This window comes from Rana temporaria, chromosome 4 (genome assembly GCF_905171775.1).
Source record: "Rana temporaria chromosome 4, aRanTem1.1, whole genome shotgun sequence".
Lineage (NCBI taxonomy): Eukaryota > Metazoa > Chordata > Amphibia > Anura > Ranidae > Rana > Rana temporaria.
In genome coordinates, this window is record NC_053492.1 from 383,478,083 (window position 1) to 383,499,515 (window position 21,433).

The 21,433-nt window shown below is 40.8% G+C and overlaps 1 protein-coding gene and 1 long non-coding RNA gene across 3 annotated transcripts in view; one reads left to right on the forward strand and one right to left on the reverse strand.

Moving 5' to 3' along the window:
• The window catches only part of SMYD3 (SET and MYND domain containing 3), a 702,152-nt gene that overhangs the window by 121,432 nt on the left and 559,287 nt on the right, over positions 1–21,433 (forward strand). For both annotated transcript variants that reach the window (XM_040351062.1, XM_040351063.1), the window contains exons 4-6: positions 11,928–12,035; positions 13,834–13,891; positions 18,341–18,477. In XM_040351062.1, the coding sequence (XP_040206996.1) occupies positions 11,928–12,035; positions 13,834–13,891; positions 18,341–18,477 (303 nt within the window). The remainder of the gene's footprint in view (positions 1–11,927; positions 12,036–13,833; positions 13,892–18,340; positions 18,478–21,433) is intronic.
• Positions 8,150–9,729, reverse strand: LOC120937661. The gene is made up of 4 exons (XR_005748740.1): positions 8,890–9,729; positions 8,715–8,785; positions 8,443–8,614; positions 8,150–8,347 (listed from the first exon to the last, which is right to left on the reverse strand). It is a non-coding gene; the product is annotated as an uncharacterized LOC120937661 (long non-coding RNA).

The window sequence follows — 21,433 nt, forward strand, 5'->3', positions numbered from 1 at the left end:
CCTCTCCCTTCCATGTATTCTCTATTTTTATTCCTTCTCTTACTCCTTGATGGCGGTGGGGTGGGGGGGGAGTTGGGATGAGTGGCAGTGCTGGGGGGGGGGGTTCTTATCACCCAACTAGGGTGCTCTTGATCAAGGTCCTCTGCTGATCTGAGAACTGTAGTGGGGACTTTTAATAGCAACTATAATCACATGTTACTCATGTTAATCACTGTGTCTCTGACTTTGTGGTGTCTTGTAGCAGTGACACCTATTCCGAAATCAAGAGATAAGTCTCCTTCAGCCTCTCCCACTTCACATTCCTCACCAGTAAGCTGACTTCTAGTCTCTGCTCCCCAGCCAATGCCGTGAACTGAATGGGCGGCTGTGAAGAGGCTGAGTGGGAGCGACACAGGCTCCAGGAAGAGCCCAGCTGGGCAGCCACAGGCTACAGGAACAGCCCTGCTGGGCAGCCACAAAAAGGCTGGTGGTGCGGGTTTCAGGAATAGCCCAGGATTCTGTGACCCCTGGCAAATCATCATTTGAACCCCAAGGTGGTTCCGACCCCCAGGTTGAGAAACACTGCTCTACGCGTTTAATGGCTCACGACCATTCATCAGGAGTTAAATTGAAAGATATCAAAAATATCTGTTAAATCGTACCCTAAATAAGAGAAACTAATAGGGAGCAAAAGGGTCTGATACTTACAATCTCCAAAACCGTGCCCAGCCTGTAAAAAAGGGGAATCACGAGGGCCCCAAACAATATGCTTGGTAGTTGAGGCAGGAATTACGTCCAAATCGAGAAAAACAGCCAGGTATACATCAGGGGGCCACAACACAATCCATGTGTATATTGCATGCTGTAAATGTGTGGCTACCATGTGAATCTAAAAATGTAAAAAAAAAAAATATGAAAAATAATGAATGAGAAGTTATGTGAAAATATGTGAAGGAAAAATAAATATTTTATTTTTCCATAATTTGGTTTATTAAATTTTTAGATTCACATGGTAGCCATATGTTCACAGCACGCAATATACACATAGATTGTGTTGTGGCGCCCTGATGTATACCTGATTTGGACCTAATTCCTGCCTCAGCCCCGGACCAAGCTAATTGTTTGGGCCCTCATGCTTCCACCTTTTTACAGGCTGGGAACGGTTTTGAATATTATTTGTAAGTACCAGACCCTTTTCTCCCTATTAGTTTCCCTTTTTTAGGGTACTATTCAATAGATATTTTTTGATACTTTTAGTATATCTTTGCATTTAACTCCTGACGAATAGTCGTGAGCCATGAAATGCGTAGAATTTTTAGGGTGCACAGACAAGTTTGACCTATCCCCACAATCAACTAGCTCATGTTTGGAATTTGTGTATTTTATACCTATATTATGCAATTTCTGTACATATGTGTATCTCTGTCATTTTAATTGCCAGTCTTTTTGCATATGGTTTTGTAACCTATTCAGAATAAACATATTATGCATTTTAGATAATTTATTATTTCATCATATATTCACATAAACTATCTATACCCTATGCATTGTTTATAGCATTTAACATCCCTCATTTAAAGTCCCACTCTTTTCTTCTTTTTGTATACATGTTAAACAGTGATGGAGGTTTGTCATTGCGGTTATGCCAGGTCACAAACTTTTTTGACACATTGCCACTTTGCCAGATTTATATGCATTACAGGAAGGACTAAACAGCCGGCCATAGATGGTTTGAATCTCGGCCATTTCAGCAGGAACTGGGCGTGATTCGAACCATGTATGGGCAGGTTGATTGTACCCAAGTTGATCGATCAACTTGGGTACAACCAGCCTGTTTGATTTTTCATGAGATTATTTCCAGCGGCTGCAGCCGCTAGCAATAATTACTGTGTGTTCTCCCAGCCGAGATGGCTCCCCCTAGGGTCATGTGCGTGTTTGGGTTTGGTTCAGGTGTGAATTCGGGCAAAAATTCAGACCTGATTTGCATCTAAACCGGTGAACATGAACACACCGGACTCCATGCTGAGAACCACACAGGCACATATGTTAACCCGGCCTCACTGTGTTGATGGAGGAATCGAGCAACGGGTTGGAGGAAATAAAATCACTCCATCTATGGTTGGCTTAAAGGATAAGTTCACCTTCAGGGTGGAACAAATAACATGTTCCCAATGCTGCAGGCGCTGCCCGCACGCCCTGTGATGGCATTGTGGGGTGAACCATCCCATACTAGCTGTCACTTTTTGAAATCGGCGTGACCACACAGGGCTCCACCCACATGGCTGTGTCCAGGGGCGTTGCTAGGTGGCAAAAAGACCAGGGGCTTTAGCCCGAAGCCGGAACCGGGGGGGGGGACGCGACTTACCTGACCTACGCGCGCGTGTGTCAGTACACACAGACACACAAGTCAGTGTGTGTATGTATGTCAGTTACACACTGCATGAGATCAGCATGTAAGGAAGCTCTTAGGCACACTAGCATGTCTTTCAGGGTTGTTTCTGACACATGACCTACATACACTGGCCCGACCTGTTCTACATACACTGACACTGACCTGTCCTACTGACACTGACCTGTCCTACATACACTGGCCTGTCCTGACCTACATACACTTGCCTGTCCTGACCTACATACACTTGCCTGTCCTGACCTACATACACTGGCCTGTCCTACATAAACTGACCTGTCCTACATACACTGGCCTGACCTTTCCTGACCTACATACACTGGCCTGTCCTGACCTACATACACTTGCCTGTCCTGACCTACATACACTGGCCTGTCCTACATAAACTGACCTGTCCTACATACACTGGCCTGACCTTTCCTGACCTACATACACTGACCTGTCCTGACCTACATACACTGGCCTGACCTGTCCTACATACACTGGCCTGACCTGACCTGTCCTACATACACTGGCCTGACCTGTCCTACATACACTGGCCTGACCTGTCCTACATACACTGACCTGACCTGTCCTACATACACTGACCTGACCTGTCCTACATACACTGACCTGACCTGTCCTACATACACTGACCTGACCTGTCCTACATACACTGACCAACTAACACTGACCTGCTTCTAGGAGCATTAGTCAGGTATATTATATACATAGTGACATTGGTCCAAGCTGACCAATGCAATTATGGAATGCCTGGAAATATTCTTTAAGTGCAGTTGTTAGATCACAACAAATATATGACGTAGGGCACATACCTCCACTGATCTCCTGAGGGGTGGCATCAAGAACCTGCCAGACATCATATCCTGAGCGAAGATCCTTCCTAGCCATCCAGCATTCATTCCATACATAAAAATTCCTACAAAATAAAAAAATCGGTCTTCCAGAAAGAATAATTGGGTGCTATGTGTTAGTAGAGAGTTGGGAGTAAAAATACTTGTAAAGGCAGCTCTCTGTCAAACAAGGTAGCCTCAAGGATCCCTGGAGCCGTCTATAGGGCATTGGAAAGATTGTGGCACCACAAAGCTTAATTCGGTCCATCAAATTTTTTTTATGTGTGTTGCAATCAAAAAGCCAATTCATTTTGGGGGCCGAAAACTCCCACTTTATCAGAACTTTAGTGCTGTCAGTAAATTCAGGACTCTACTTAACATCAATTGCAAACTGATATGTATAGCATGAGATTCGGGTCAACGATTATAAGCCCCCAATACAGGTCTGAAGAAATTGCCAGCACACAAGTCCTGATTAAGGGGGAGTTCTGGACCTCTGAAATGTGTTGATTTTTTGATTGAGTCTTGTGAAAAATACAAATTCTTGCTGGACTAAATCAAGCTTTGTGGTGTTCGCCTTCTTTTAATGCTCTACAAAAAATAATATTTTTTTTATATTTTGTCTCCTGAAAACCTGAGTTTGTTTAGAATTGTTTGAACAAGGACTTGTATGTATTTCCTTGTCAAAAGCTTTTTATTGATTGAACAAAAATGTCTATTACATAGTGGGTACAATAAATCAGTGTTTTTCAACCTTTTTTCAACCAAGGCACACTTTAAAATCGGTCAGAATCTCGAGGCACACAAACCAAAAATTTGGAAAAAAAAAATTATGCCACTTGCTATTTGCACAGTGGTTCAATTATTTAAAACAAAACACAATATAATACCCCAATTTGTGGGTATAGTGTGAAAGATGATGTTATGGCGGGTAAATAGATACCCAACATGTCATGCTTTAAAATTGCGCACACTCGTGGAATAATGACAAACTTTGGTACTTCAAAATCGCCATAAGCAACACCTTAAAACACCTTGTCTTATTTATAATTTTTTTTTTCACTGTCCCTTTTGGATTGTTTCTCAGGCAAGACGGTGGAAGAGGGGGGACATCCCCTCCCGCCGCTTCTGAAAGCATTCCAGTGGCTCAAAAACCACTCGGAACGCTTTCATGAGAAAGCCAGCCACTGGTTGTAAAAAAACAATACCAAGGTTATGGCTGATATTTTCATTTTAGGGCACTTTCACATTGACTAATTCCATTGCAAGCATGGTGATTTTATTTATTTTTTATATAATATACATGGGCTATGTGGGTTATTATTGATAATGATAACTGTAAACTTCAATACTGCAGTTTGGCCGCAGCGCAGGATACCTGCGGTTTTCATGTGGTTTCTCATAAACTTCTATTATGTAGTACATTTTTGGTACATTTTCTGAAAGCACACCAAAAATAAGGGACATAATAGAAGTCAATAAAAAAACACATGAAAACCGCAGGTACCCTGCGCTACATCTGAGCTGCGGCCAAACTGCAGGATTGAAGTATACAGTTATCATCATCAAAAATAACCCATATAGCCCATGTATATTATATTACATTTAAAAAATTCACCATGCTTGCAATGAAAAGTGAGGCAATGAAAGTGCCAACAAGTGTTATATAGTTTATTGTTAATTTTTAGAAACACCATGCCTGCAATACAAATGAATCATACATTGAAAATGACAGGTACAAGTACTGTACCTGTGTCTCCTCGCTGTTTTGTTTCCTACTCGTGGTGTTCTTCTTCTCCTCCCCTCAGGGAAATGCGCGCCAGCCAGCATCTATTCCCGAGGCTCACACGTCACAGATATCAGTGCGTGCGGCGTGCGCCCGACCCTCCCATAGCAACCGATGATGTAATCGGTTGGCAAGACGCGGTCGGAAAGGCCCGCACAGCTTCCCGAGTGCCTGTGGCAGCGGGAAGTGAGCTTTACACAGTGGACCGGCACCACTGTAATAACAAATATTAACCAAGTGGCCATCAGATAGCTGCCTATATTGGGGGTCATTTTGCCGCGGCACATCTGGGGACTTTTCACGGCACAGCAGTGTGCCGCGGCACACTGGTTGAAAAACACTGCAATAAATAATATAAATATAAGAAAAATGGTAAAACTCAATGGCATACAACTAATCTACAGATAGGTGATCTGTACAATATCTTCAATTTAACATTTGGTTATTAACTGATCAAAGGTATGAGAGTGCTCCTTTACATTAGGTGTGCCCATCAGAGTGCCCTTTTACATCAGGTGCCCCTTTTTCCTCCTCATTCGTCCTCCAAAAGCTCTGGTCTGACAAATAAGACAACCTATATGGACATATATTCGGCCTACATACACTGTGACTGACCTGGCTGGTAGGCATACACAATCAGTGACCTACCTCAGCCGTGGTGTGCCCGTCAGATTGGTGCTACCCGGATGGATGGGCAGGCCGGGCAGCCGTCATAGTGCAGCCAGGGAGGCTTAGGAGCCGAGGGGGAGAGCCGCTGGCAAGGAAGCGGGGATGCAGCAGGCAGCCGTGGTGTGTGATGCTGGAGCCCTGTGCCATCATCAGGAGCCATCCCGACGTGGAGAGCCGCCAAACCAAGCAGGGAGCGGAGCGGGCATGTCGCGCCGGGCGGGATTGTAATTCCCGCCTTCTAAGCTTGCGGCAGCTATGATGGACGTCACAGGTCCTGCGGTCTCGGCATTGGATCAGTGGGACGTCCATCATAGGCGTTGGGCTCCAGAAGGCGGGACCAGCCAGCCTGCTATCGCGATCGTCAGGGACTCGGCGGCACTCGGCAGGACTCGGGGCTAGCAATGTCAAGCTAAATCCCCGGGGCTCGGGGCTTTACGGGGACCCATTCGGGGCTCCAGCCCCCTTAGCCCGGGCCTAACGACGCCCCTGGCTGTGTCATTCATTCACACAGATCTGCCTATATGAAATGCCTTCATTTGAAGTGTCTACCTCAAGACATGGTTTAAAGCAAGGATTCTCTCATTATTATGTGATCAATCAATTTGTTTTGTCGTTTTACATTATTACGTTAGGCTCTACCTAACCTAAAATTGAGTAATTGTAAACCGGAGTCACAAGTTATGGTGTGAGAAAAGTGCTTTTTAGCTCCTAAAGTTATTCTAAAGCTTATTTTAATAAAAAATGACAAACATGTCATACTTACCTGCTCTGTGCAATTGTTTTACACAGAGCAGTCAAACCTCTTCTTCTGGAGTCCTCCACTGATGCTCCTCCCCTGTGTCCATAGACACAAACAGCATGGCTCTGCCCTGCCCCTGCTCCCTCATCACAGGATTTGATTGACAGCAGAAACGCCAATGGCTCTCACTGCTGCCTCTCTGTCCAGTAAGGAGACGAGAACAAAGAGAGCTGCTACTCTTGGGCACAGCGCTGTATCGAGATCCAGCTTAGGTAGATATTCAGGGCAGCTGGGGGGATCTTGGCCACAAGTTTTTTACTTTTCAAGGGGAACTTTATGCTTAGAAATATGGGCTAACAGGTAGTATTTTCTATGCAGACATGCTTTGTCTCTTCTGCATTAAAGTTACTTACCTGCCTGTTCACCCTTTTACAGTGAGCTGTGCACGCGCAGCTCGCTGCACAAATTAGGCAATGTTGAAGCTGAACTCTCATGCTCTTGTAGGAGTGATGTCATGTTAGCCTGGCCAATGACAGAGGGCAGCGATCAAGACTCCGAAGCTGGCTGCCTTTAGATGTCAGTGGCCGACGAGGAGCTCTAGGTCTCTCGCTGGACTGAATGTGAGTATAGTTCCGTATTAATGCAGAGAATGCATTAAGGTAAAAAAAAGTTAAGTCTTTAGAACTACTTTAAGCAGTTAATTGTTTATCAATGCAACTTCTTTTCCCCATTGTAAATTCCCAGATGACCAACTTTTGTGCTGACATGTTTCCTTTTTGATTGTCAACATTCTAGTTTGTGTGAAATGATTGTTACAAAATAAAAGCTATATTTTAAGATTTAATATCTCAAAGCTATGATAAGAGTTAAGTAAGAGTTCTTTTGACAAGAATTGAAAGCTTCAATATAATAAACATTTATTAGAGCTTATACAAAGTCTAATCTAACACACAGAACCTATCTATAGTCTCAAACAAGACCGTAGGTTAAAATACATACATTTACATGAAGGAATCTAGAGCATATTCCTCTAAAACATTAGATTACAAGCGTGTGCTGTTGCTACATGTAAGTATAACATGCCTATACCATAGTTACCCTTTTAGACCCATCCTTAAGGCCAGGTGTCCATAAAGTCATCCTTTCATAAAAGTGAGCTCCATTAATCTGTGCTGTGGAGTATATCTCTCTATGCTGACGTCCCATTGGTTGGCCTAGCTAGGATCACGATTGGAGGCCTGACTACATAAGTCAGCCCCCTTTCATGCAAATCCTGGTCACTATAATTTTCCCAGGGTTAACAGGGTGTGGCTATCTTGATTGAACATCCCAGCATGGGGTCAGTCACAGAAAGGGGTTTAACTCACTGACTCCGCATTGTCTAGTAACTTAACAAAGGCTTTGCTATGTGCTAAATGCCATGAATTAGCATGCTAAATGAACAATATACTTTGTACGCTGAATAAAATGTCTTCAGCCACTACTAAGAGAAATATATTCATAATTACTATATATATATATATATATATATATATATATATATATATATATATATATATATATATATATATATATATATATATATATATATATATATTCATACACAGACACAGCTATATATATATATATATATATATATATATATATATATATATATATATATATATATATAGGAAAAAGTGGAGGGACCCCCTAAATGGGGCTTTAAAGGCAACAAAGGTATACAGTAATCACAATAATCCAAAAAATAGATAATTTAATATTCAAAAATGGAAATTGTACACATATATCACATAGAATTATTTAAAAACAATACATGGTTAGGTGTCATTGAAAAGCAAGGTCCATGAAGACATACACGGCCCTACGCGTTTCGGATTGCCCTTCATCAGGGGCCGAAGTATATGTAGTCAACGAGTATAAGAACCACTTTTCTAAAAAACAAAGAAAGCATATATGTTGCAAGTGTTACAAAATAGAAAAATGGCAATAAATACATCAAAAGGTGCAGATAAAAACACACACATACCAATCACAGCGTTTAATCAACCCTGCACACCCCAGAGAAAGGACACCACTATCAGGACGCAGAAAGACTCCTCTGGATGAAATTAAGAGGAAGAAAGCCGGCGGTGCAGAATCACATATAGCAAGACCTCAGGCCCATATAGTCACAAAGTAACATATGATAATGTAAAAACCTGTCCATAAAAAAAGGGACAGGATAAATATACATGTAATGAAATACCTAACCATATGTAGAAAAATATGTCAAAAAATAATCATTAAATAACTGCATACCTGAGGTTAGCAGAGATGTGTCATATTAAATTTGGCCAGAGGTGTCAGTAGAGAGCTAGCAGAGCTCCAATCTGTGAATACAATGGATGGCAATAGAAACAGGCATTAGATAAGGAAGGGGGGAACCAATGCAAAAGGTGATAAATAAAAGGATCCAGAGTAAGGGAGTACTTACAAGAGACAAGCGCTCAGTGTGGCCACCAGACATGTCACTAGTACCTCTGCCGTCCAGCAATGTCTGACATTGTTTGGACGGCTAGAGGTTTATATAGGGAAGTAAGGGGGCGGGCCTAGGTACGGCAGGCGTGGTCGGAGAGACCAGGCGAGCCGTAATAGGCCGGTAGTGTGGAAGTGGGCAGTAGTAAACAGACAGCATGGGGAAAAGACTGAGAAGGCCTGTCAGGTGACAGTCAGTCACCTGACACGGAAAGGAGAGTGGGACAGGAAGTAAATGGGAATAGGCTAATGTAAAGGGAAGGGGCGGTGCGGAGACAAAGACTGCTGAGAAGGTGTCAGCAGTGAAGGTTAAACTGGGAAATGATTATTGGTTGTAAAAAACGGCAAAAAAAGCTGCTGGGAAGGACACCAGACATAAAATATATAATAGGAAAATGATAAGGCCATTTAAATAAGGAGGGGACATTGTTCAATGTATACCAGGCCAAGGACACAAACGAGGTAAAGGTATTAAAGTAGTAAGTATATGGACAAAGGGCCAAAAAGAGATCCAGGGACATGCAGGAAAGCCAGGGGTAAAAGGAATGAAACCCCTGCAGTTTACAAATCCCTGTTATGGGCGCAGGTATAGACCCTAGGTCAAACGACACCTGAAAGGTGCGAAGGGACCAGGTCTGGGGAAGCCGTCCCTCAAAAGGGGGACGGCTTACGTGCGCCCAGCTATATATAGTGAAACAAACACCGCACGGACAACAATTCTGAGCCTGTGGGAAGTCCCTAAAAAGGGGAATGCGCAGGGGATACAGGGACATAATAATGATTACATAAATCATCAATGTTTACACAACGATGAAAACAAAAGTCAATTGGACAAGAAACATGAAATGCAAAAGGCAAACAGAAAAAGGCAAAAATACCAAACAACACAGTATCGTATCAATCTTTCTCGCACCCCCCAGATGAAAAGCCCTCCAAAAAGGGCCTAAAACTGATCTGCTCGTTAAGACCAGGAGGGTGATTGGCCTCTAGCTCAGCGATCCAACGGGTTTCGAGCTGTAAGAGGATTTTGTTCCAATCCCCCCCTCTGGGGTTAGGATGGACTCGATCAAGGATGAAAAATTTGACCCCCAGAAAGCGTCCATCGTGTTCGGTCAGAATATGACGCCCAAGGGGTAAATCAGGATTGGCCGTACGCATGGCATGCAGGTGACGGGATGCCCGTTTATGGAAGGGTAGTTTGGTCTTACCCACATAAAACCTCTTGCAATGGCAAGTTAGCAAATACACTACGCCAAAGGTTTTGCAATTGGCGTAGTGTCTGGGTTTATGGAGTTGGCCATTGGGTAGAACAATTTGCCGATCGGAGTTAATATAACGGCAAATGGAGCATCCTCCACAAGTGAAGGTGCCTTTCCTCTTGCATGGGTCACACCTAAAGGTGCCTTTAAACTCACTGGTCACAAGGTGGTCCCTGAGCAACTGAGCTTGGCGATATGTAATCGCAGGTTCCTTTGGTACGAAAGGTCCTAATTGGGGATCGATCAAAAGCAGATGCCAAAATCATTTCAAAATGTCTCTAGTTAGTTGATGTTGGGAGTGGTATTTTGTAATTATCCTAACAGCCTCATTGTTATCGGAGGATTTCTTTCCTGTCTGAGTCAAAAGGAGTGACCGAAGGTGCCCATTAGCACGTTGAAAGGATCTTTTTAAGTTTTTCTTGGAATAGCCTCTAAGTAGTAGCCTATCTCTTAGTCCTGCCGCCTCTAGAAGAAAATCTTCTTGCGTCGAACAATTTAGCTTGAGGCTATATGGTATTGTATTGTATTGTATTGTATTGGCTATATGGTATTGATTTTATTAATGGAGAGGGGTGGGCACTGGTGGCGTGTAATATGGTGTTACCCGCTGTGGGTTTTCTGAAGAGTCCCGTTGATAGGGTCCCATCAGGGCTCTTTAGCAGGGTGACATCGAGAAAAGCAATCCGAGAGCTACTAAAATTCATAGTGAATTTAAGGTTAAAATCATTGCAGTTATACATATATATCTCTATTTAATTTAGATTACCCGAAAACCATATGGCAACATGATGAAAACAACTTGCATTAATAACTTACATTAAACATATTCGATTTTACAGTACCAGTATGGTAAAACCAGTTTCAGCTTTGTTAAAACAATGATGGTTCTGTAAAAAAGAAAAATAAGTCTAAGCACAAAGAATAATAGTTATTTGTGAAATTTGAAAACCACAAAGTTATGTGGACTTAGTTAGAAAATGCACACATACTTTACATATCAGTCAGGGCTAAATAAATAAAAGGAGCACAACATGAAACCTATCCACATAGGAATAAGTGACCCTAATCATTTAAAATTAATCAAAGGTTATAGTGCTACTGGCTGAAACAAACACATATAATATTAATTATTCTTTATTATCTGGAGCTAGAAAACAAGTTAAAAGTAGAAGCGGGTTTGCTACAGGCAGCACCAGCTTTTTCGAATGCTGTACTTTTAATTTTAATACATGTGCATTGGTGTAGCTAACTTGGTCTATACAGTAATGCCCTGTGCACACGATCGGTCCATCCGATGAAAACGGTCTGATGGACTGTTTTCATCGGTTAACCAAAAAACGATTGTGTCAGAACGCGGTGACGTAAAACACAACGACGTGCTGAAAAAAACAAAGTCCAATGCTTCCACGCCTGCGTCGACTTGATTCTGAGCATGCGTGGATCGGTTTGGTCCGATGAAAACGGTCCATCAGACCGTTCTCATCGGTTTGACCGATCGTGTGTATGCGGCATTAGATTTATAGGTAAACTCTATCAAATGTTTTAAATGTCAATTAGCTAAAGATGATGGCAAAGTACTGTTTCCACTGCCGTAATATGGCAATTTTTAAATGCCTTTACTTACTTAGTACCAGCACTTACCCCTGCCTGTAGTCAGTAACTGATACTTTATCTTGTTCAGGTAAATTAATGGCTATAATGATATACTACTTATTTCTTATCCCAACATTCTTTCTAGAAAAATGCTTGGAAGGACCATAAAAAGGAATGCCTTTGTCTAAAGAGCATTTTCCCTAATGTTCCTACAGACTCTGTCAGACTTATAGGCAAGATCATCTTCAAATTGGTGAGTTGATGTTCATATTTTTTTTGGTGTCACTGGTGTGTTCTATTTATTCCTTATCCTACAGTATGTGTTTAAAGTTAAAATTTTAGTTTAGTGATTTGTTTCTTAAAAACATCACTAGGGACATTACTTGTCATCCACGAAGAGTGTCCTGTATGGTTTTCCCGATACCACTTTTTTGAGACCGAGTACAAGTACCGATACTTTTTTTAATGTCATGTGACAGTGGCATTATTTTTTTTTACAATTTTTATCTTTTACAATTTTTTTTTTACAGTGATTTCTTTTTCTTTTTTTTTTTAGGGGGGGGAGTGGATTGTCAGTGTGTTTTTTTTTATTTACATTCTATTTTATTTATTTATTTATTTTTTAATATTTATTGCAATTTTTTTCTTTTTTTAATCAGCCCTGTTGGGGGTCTTTGGTGAGATATCAGGGGTCTTAACAGACCTCTGACATCTCCCCTTTAAGACAGAAAAAGGGACTAAGGACACAGATTCCCTAGTCCCTTTCTCAGCAGCGTCAGCTAAAATGAATGGAGAGAAACTCCTCTCCATTCATAAACGGAAGCATCGTAAACACAGGTTACGATGCTCAGTTATGTAAATGGACAGAGCCAGTGATCACTGACTCTGTTCATTTGGAAAAGGTAGGAGCCGGGTTTAGCGGCTCCTACCTCCGCTCTCCATCCTGACAAATTGAGGGGGGAAAGACAGCATGGAGGGGGGTAGAAGACAGCACGGAGAACCGAGGGGGGAGAAGACAGCACTGAGCATGGAGGGGGGGCGAAGACAGCACTGAGCATGGAGGGGGGGCGAAGACAGCACAGAGGGGGGGGGAGACAGCACGGAGGGGGGGAGACCGCACAGAGGGGGACAGTCATCGATGATCGGTGCGGCTTTGGGGGGAGTTCCAAGCACTGATCACCGCTGTATAACTTTAACCAAAACAGCTGAAAAGGGGGCAGATCAGTGCTTGCAACTCCCCTGCCACACCGATCACCCTGACTGCCCAGGTATCAGGTGAAGCATCGTAGCATTTCCCCCGAGTACAAGTACTCAGGGAAATGCTCGGTATCGGTACCGATACTAGTATCGGTATCGGGACATCCCTAGTGTCCTGTGTGCTGGTCGCTGCTGTGTTTGACTAATATCTGAAGTCTTTTGCCCCCCTGCTACCCCCACACCAGTGATCTTCTGCTTCTTTAGGGGTTGTTATGAATGGCTGTGCTTGTGACAGGCACTTGACAAGTGCCGACTATGCCCTCCCTTTCTGCCCCCCTGCTCCATTCATAGAAACCATACTATCAGTTGCCACATTCATCTGCCCAATCCCAATTCATAGAGTGCGTTGCATTGGACAAGATGGACAGAAAATACATACCATGTGCCAGAAAAAATGGCTTCTATATATTTACATATATCACCTGTGTATTTTGTGATTTGCGTAGTTTTCAGCAAATAATTATAGTCCTTTCATCTGATTATGCCAATGGGAGTCAGTTCCTCCTGCCAACCCCTATGTCACTACAAAACACAGTAGTGAGGAAATAGGTTGGAGGGACAGGAGACTGACACCCCTGAAAGACTATATCAGGCCATTTCTCCTCAACAGAATGGTGCTCAGTGGCACATATGGCAGGTGAGGTAAGTATTCACTTTCTTCTTTGCATATAACAGGTTTTAGGGGAAATTTCAGTGAGGAGACATGTTCACTTTAAGGGGTACTAATGTAGATGGTGATATTTATCGGCAATACTGATTATTTTGTTATATTTTCTTTCTCTTATTTTTCGTAGCTTGAACAACCAGATTGTGGTTCCGGAGATTTGTATTCAATAAATGATCTACAATCTCGTAAGTCCGTTTCTACATTGATTGATATTTTTCTCCACAAACACTAACCTTGTAATCCAGTCTGGCACTGGGGAATAAATGTCTGCTAATTTTTGTTTTACTATTTAAGATGCATGCACAAGAGTGAAAGTGCACAGGAGTGTGCATTGAAGTGTATGTATGACGGTGTTTATTAGAGTGCACTATAAATTAGTGTTACAACTTGGCTCCATTTCAGTTGCCTCCACTTGATTTTGCATTCCCATTAACTCCTATGGGGGAAAAACAGAAGTTCTGAAGCAAGCAAAGGCTCATCCACAAGCGACCTTTAAATGTAGTTTGCTGTGGATTTGTGGAGCATGTGTCATCATTTTCAGACCCATAGTTTGGACTCTTCCAGCTGTGCAAGGTCCATACTCCACAGCTTTACATCACCAACCACCGTCTTTTTTATTTTTGGTCTTCTTTATTTATTTCAAACAACTCTCAGGAAGTTGGGATTAGACATAATTTGGTAAACGATATATTTGTTTAAATTTACTAAATATTTGTTTAAATTTACCGTAATTATTCTTTCTAAATTTCCCATAATTGTTTTGCTTCACAAATGTTCCTGTTATCCCATCTGTTTTCTCCTACTATAACCAATGCATTATCTCCAACTGCAATGCCATATTTCTAAAGTGTACAGGTTTTGTTATATTTCCCAATGCAGTTTTTAGATTACATGTTCTTGTTTGCCCAAAGGCAACTCACAGCTAAGAGATTGTTCTTGTTTTTGTTCGTCAATGTCTTTTTGCTCAAGATATAATGTGAAGAATGATGGCTTGTCCAAATCAGAGAAGTTTTAGTTTTTTTTTGCTTTTAAAGACAGCCCTAAATTCTTCCTGAACCATGGTGGAGGGGGGAAAAGGGCAGTGACATTAGTATAGATTAGTATAGATTAGCTGTGTCTGATGCCCCCTTCACTTTGGCCATCTGGTTGCATAATATATCAGTGTGCATAGCACAAGCATACAGAGGAATCAGTAACTACATCTGTTAGGATTGCATGCAAAGGTCACATCATCCCTCTAGATGTGGACTCTCAATTCATCCCACTGAGTTATCCTCTCAGTAGAACAGTTTTCCCAATATCCTTGAAATAATTTTTAGGTCTCAGAAACCCCAGCTTACAGTACACTATGTTAGCAGTAATTAGTAAGTTGTATATATAGCCATGACATTTATGCTAGCACCCCCTGCCCCTGAACCATACCAGGCCACATGCCCTCAACATGAGGGGGGTGCTTTGGGGCCCCCAGATCCCACCCCCCCCCATGTGAATGAGTATGGGGTACATACTCCACTCACTCGCCCTCCCCTTTTCCTGGCCTGCCAGGCTGCATGCTTGGATAAGGGTCTTGTATAGATTTGGGGGGAGGGGGACACCATGCCATTTTAAAAATAAAATTTGGCGTGGGGGTTCACTTCATTTTTTTTCTTTATATATGTCAGCTTTGCTGCAGCAGGTTCTATCCATGGTACAGATGTGCCACTAAAAGCAGACTAAGGGGACCTCCGAAGTACTATATTTAAAGGAACTTTTTTTTAAATTTTATGTTTCATTTTAAGCATTATTAAAATCCTGTAAAAACGATCTTTTGTAAAAAAATATATTACATTGATATATGTCCCCCAGGGCAGTACCAGCGCTCGCATACCCCTTTTTTTATGGCAAATAACTTGCATATAAGCCTTCAAAATGAGGATGTCAGATTTTTCAAGTTCTGGTCCCATAGACTTTAATAGAGTTCGCGGCTCTGGGGTTCTGGTGCAAACCAAACCAAGGGGGTGGGGGTTTAGCTCATCGCTAGTGTCTAGTTTTTGGTGAGGTCCGGGACCAGATTGTGTTGCCTGAAAAATGTACTTGAATTAAAGGACTGCTGAGCAGAATTGCAATTTTTGTAGCTGGTAAAACTTCTCATATGTCTTTCAGTTGTGAAATAAACTGCTTGGGTTTCCCAATCTGCACTAATTAAGCTTAAAAAAAAAAATCAGTGTTTAATACTAAAAAAGGTGTACATCGCTGATGTAGGGCAAAACATTTGGCCAGCGTTTCCATGCTAAACATGACAATTTCCTTCTCTTAGAGTTTAACAGATTAACTTGTATCTGATTGATTTTACCTCATGTCTGCTGGAAACAGATTGAAGAGAAATCTATGCCATGTGCTTCTAATTACAATTACAATAATTGTGTACTAATTTCATATTTTCAAATTTCAGTTAATTAGTTACATATTTGCAGATTTATGCTCAGATACAGGACTGCAGTTTTTCCCTGTATTGATTTTATATTGCATTTTTATATTTCTGTTTAAAAAAAAGGAATTTTTCAACACTTTGAAATGTGAACAGCCTTTTCATCAGAAATCTCTATTTAACAACTTGTTTAGGAGTAGTAGCAAATGTCTATGCTACACAAATAAGCAGGTTGTACATTATGGGGTGGTTCCTATAAAATATATTCACCCCCTTGGTTAAAACAGTCATTATTTATTTTTGTCATGCTGCCTGCTGTCCTGCCTTTTGCAGTTCTCTCTCGCACATACTGCTTATCATCATACCCTACACACTCCTCTCCAACAAATACTGTTTGCCATTATACCTTCCACACTCCCCTCCTGCACATTTTTTCCTGCTGTCCTAATGTCTACATGTTAGACTAAAAACTTTAAATTCTGTTTTTAAATTTTCAAAATGTTTGTTTACATTTGACCCTTAACATGTCTGCATGCACTGGTGGACAGGAACCGGTTTCATCACTTCTTCTGGGCATTGGTGTTTTGAGAGGGTTAAACCTATTTGGAAGAGGCTGAAGGGTATGTGGACTAGTAGCAGAATGGTCTCCATTGCTATGGGAATATCGGCCTAGTGAACCAGGCTATTAAACATGAACACATTTGTTTTCCTAAATTAACAGTATAACTTAAATTAGAAAAACATGTAGCGTGGACTGTGACTGTTTGCTGCTGCAAAATGTTTTTCTATTGCTATAGCGCATTTCTCTGCAGTCAGTATGGGAAGAGTTAAAAGTGAAAGTGTCTTCAATATGGAGCTGCGGTGGCCATCTTGCTGAAGAGGTGGGGGCCATCATGGGGTAGACCATGGATAATGCTCAGATATGTAATGTCTTTCACTGTGGGGATTACCATCTTGAGTGAGCCAATTGGATGAGGATGGACAGTGATTGGCTGGGAGGAGTTGCCAGGAGGGGAAGTGTAGAGGGGGAGACATGTGGAGACACACAGAGGGGAACAGAGGTGGTAGCTGCTGCATCTATGGAGACACACAGAGGGGAACAGAGGTGGTAGCTGCTGCATCTATTATAAACTATTGATTCTAAGGTGGATATAGCTCCCCCTATGTTTTCTTGTGGGATTATATACCCAAGTCAGATTAAGACCTGCTGTTCTTGGTGACCACCTCACTGACTCTTAGTGGAGGAGAGGTACTACCAGCTTCAGCTTGTCCTGATCTAAATGGCTGCTGCATTGCAGGTAGGAAAAATTGAACTACACTCAGTAGGGTGCTCTGGCTTGGGAGACTGTGCCTGTGAGTACACCTAGTGCTATGCGCTAAAGCCAGACCCACGACAATACACTGTGAATGATGGCGATTGTCACAGTAACTCCTGGTACTGCGACACTGCTAGAGACGTAGACCATCTGTTCCCTGAGCCCAACGGTGGGTGAAGATCGCAGGGTATTCCTAGACCCTACGTAAAAGCCTGGGAATCTATTTGCAACATTGAGAAGATGTTAAAAGCCGAGTATTTTGGTGCAAATATCATACAAGAGCCCCAATTGTTTCCAGTTGGAAATTAATGCAAATCCCAATTGTTGCTTTTCTTTTTAATTCTTGCAATAAAACCAAGGAAATGGATATGAATCAATCTTCTTTCACCTTTGGTGTAGGAACATCAGTTTTTTTTTTTTGGGGGGGGGGGGCATAAAGCCAATTCGACTATCATTATTACCTTGTTTTTTTATGTCACAATATTTAATTGAGTGAGTTGTAATTATCTAAACTAAAATAATGTAATCTGCTTTGAATTCATGGCAACATAGGCAGTTTCAGTAGTATTTAACTACTGAATAGTGAAAAATGAATAATAGACACAATTAATATATTTCATAATGTCGACATTTTGAAGAAAAATATTGTGTTGTAAAATACTTTAGTCATTTGACATCTGTTTTAACATCTGTTTTATTCCTAGAAACTTGTATCACAGGTAAATTATTTTCAAACACCTGTGTGATGTGAAATAATTTATGTCTGTGTGGCATAGGCAGAACAAGTGATTTATTTTGTTTCCACATTTTTAAGCCTACTGTGTATGTTGAAGACATATTAATTTCCTCCCACTCGATGGCCCACCTTTTATTACCTCCTACTTCTTTTCCCCACCCTGGTATACTTTCAGATTTCAAAGAACTTAACAAAGAAATTAAAGAAGGCCTGGGGCACCTTGCTGCTACATTAGAACAGTACCTGAAAAGGGAAATCCAAGTCTCTACCCAGCTGCCACCTGGTTTTCACATTCTTGAATATTTCAGCAAAGTAAGTGCCAAGTTTCAGTCTCTTAAATCAAGATGCAATGATTTAGTAATTTTCAAGTACCCAGACTATTAGTTTCCCACCAGCTAAAACCCAAAGGAAAGGTGTGGTGTTTTTTATAAATAAATTATTTTTATTGAATTATTTGGCAAGTACTTGAAATGCTCTCCTTATTTTAACTATAAATTAGTACCTTTCCCCCAAAATGTTATAGTCACTAGGTGTGTCAATGAATTATAAAACAAAGAATGCTTTTCTCTTTACCTTCACATAGTCTCTAGTCTTAAGGAAAAACATGTATTTCATTATAGATGACTAGTATACGAGAAATAATTATGTATTGGTTATATATTTATGTACTGTAGTTAAAAATAATCCTTAGAAAATTAAGCAAACCTTTTAAGCTTCATAATTATAAAGTGGCATGTGATTAAATTGCTGACAGTGTGTTTACCGAATTTGTTCACATTTGATGACCATTTGAAGCTGGATCTCCTTGTTTTAGAAATCTTTCCCATGTTTATAACAACATGAAAAATTACAGCCCTCAGGTCTGATTTTTTTTTTGTGACATTCACTGTTTAAATAATTCTTCTTATATTTATTAAGCCTTAGGATTTTACACAGCACTGCTTAAAAATATGTTATTTTTTTCAGTCCACATTTTATTACTTTTGCAGGGTGTATTTTTATGCACTTACTATTGTAGACACTTTATATATACAGTTTAATATTCTACACCTTATGCACAGTTTGCTGCTTCAAAGTTCACTTGGGGTAAATCTTACTGGTGGGTGGTTAGGTCAGGTTTTGATTTATTGCTGTTCATGGGTGTTTTTTAACATAAGCATTAAGCTTTACAAATATATGTGTAATTTGCTGGCACAATAGAACTTATTTATTGTATTATGTAGTAGATTTGTTGGCAATTCTCAAAATGATTTCAGCAGTGAGTGAAGTCCTGCCATTGTGTTGGGTTGAATTGTGGTTTGAATATAACATCAACAGATTATGCTGGAGTTGATTTTTTGTTATTGCTAAATAGAGCTTTTGGCTTTGTCATTATGTACAAAAAAAAGGAAAAAAAAAAAAGAAATAAAAATAAAATATTCTATAGAAAGTTGGTTATATGCAGTAGATTTCAACAAATTGAACGCGACATCCTCGTAATAGAGGAAAATAAAACATTATAATCTTTAGTAATTGACTTGCATAGAAAACAAAAATATATCACATGGAGGTATGTGATGGTAGCATATTTTGTGACACCCTTTTCCTTGAAAATATTAGCACTGGTACAGAACCATTCAATGGATGTCTACTTTCTTGGTCACCTCCCTTCCCCTTAATGCGGATCTCTGTCCACTCCTCTCCTGCCGAACACCTAAACTTAGGTTGAGAGCATTGACCGCTTTGTCCAATGCAGTAGAGACTGACTGGCTCACAATTCTGGTTCTCACTATCTCACTCTGTGTTCCATTGTGCAGGGTAGAATAGGTATGTAAACATTTTTTTGATGGTAGTATTTAAAATCTACTTAATGGTTCTCGATGAAAATATTAAAATAAAGCAGTGCAATTTTGCTGTGACAGACCGATTGGCACCCCACTTGGGTGCCTCCACCACTCTGGAACCAGGGACCAGGTATTATAGCTGAGCATTGCACCCAAGAGCTAGACGACACTAGCTTAGGTGCAAACTGAAACGGACTTATTTGTAAGATCACACAGAATAGATACCACGCAAAATCAAATCAAAGCCTGATCACATTATTTTAAACAGTGTAAACTGTAAATAGCTGTTCCTTAGATGTGCTAATGATATTACTAACATTAACGGTAATCTAAATAAAAAGTAAGCTAATTAACAACTAGTCACCTAGACAATGCTTTGATTAATCTGGGATCCCACCCTACCTCAGACTGTCCGGCAACAGTCTACAATAGTCAATGAGACAAAATTCATACAATGTTCCAGCAGTCTGAAAAAGTGGAATTCATTTATCTTCATATATTTCTTGAGGGATATTGTTAATAAATATTTCTGTCCCAAGTCTAGGGGCTTCTCCAAGTCTGCAGGAGGGCCACCATATTTCCTCTGACCATTAACCTGTACAAGATTAATGATACACCTTTCCATGTACTCCAGAAGAGAAGCTTTTTTGTCCTTATTCAGAGAATCAATTCAAGCCTCGCTCTCAGCATTCATCATGTTGTTGTCCATCATTGAGAATGATCTGCTCTCTCCATGGGATCCGAGGCTGAACAAAGCTCTTTACTATGCTCTGACCAGAAGAAGCAGACAAAATCCCTGGTCTCCTCCATTGGGCATATTCGGTGGGTAGGAGGTTTGCCCCTTGTCCCCTCCAAAAGCCTCTGTAACAGTTGGGTCTGTCACAATTTCTGTCGTTAACACCCTGCTAACTTTTTGCAGTGCAACTGCACTATTTAGGAGTACAGAGTTGTTAAATGATCTGCAAATGGTTCTCTGGAAAGAGCTGACAAAATTTTCTGAGAGAAGAGAGAGCATCCCTTTCTTTAGCAGACAGTGCTTTCTGGACAGATCCTTTTAAAATAGGCAGAAATTAAAAGACCCGTCCTCTACCAGAGACAATTTATTTCTGTTATGTAAAATGTTGGTTATCTTGTATAACACTCCTTTGAAACATTTTGTAAAATTCTATAATAATAAAGTGTATTTAACCCCCCCCCCCCCACAAAATTATTATATTGCAGCTTACCGATCCTTAGATGCTGTAACTGCTTTAGTTTTCTTTTATTTATTTTTTCCTTTGTTTTTACTTGGGGATTCTGCCAGTAACACACTTATTGTCCTAGGGTGACAACATTCACAACCCCCAATATAGGACTACAGAATCCCACCCTCTCCTATTGTGCATAACATAGAGGAAGCATGGTTTTGTAGTCCTCAGAGAGCAATGTAATAACTGATAACTTCC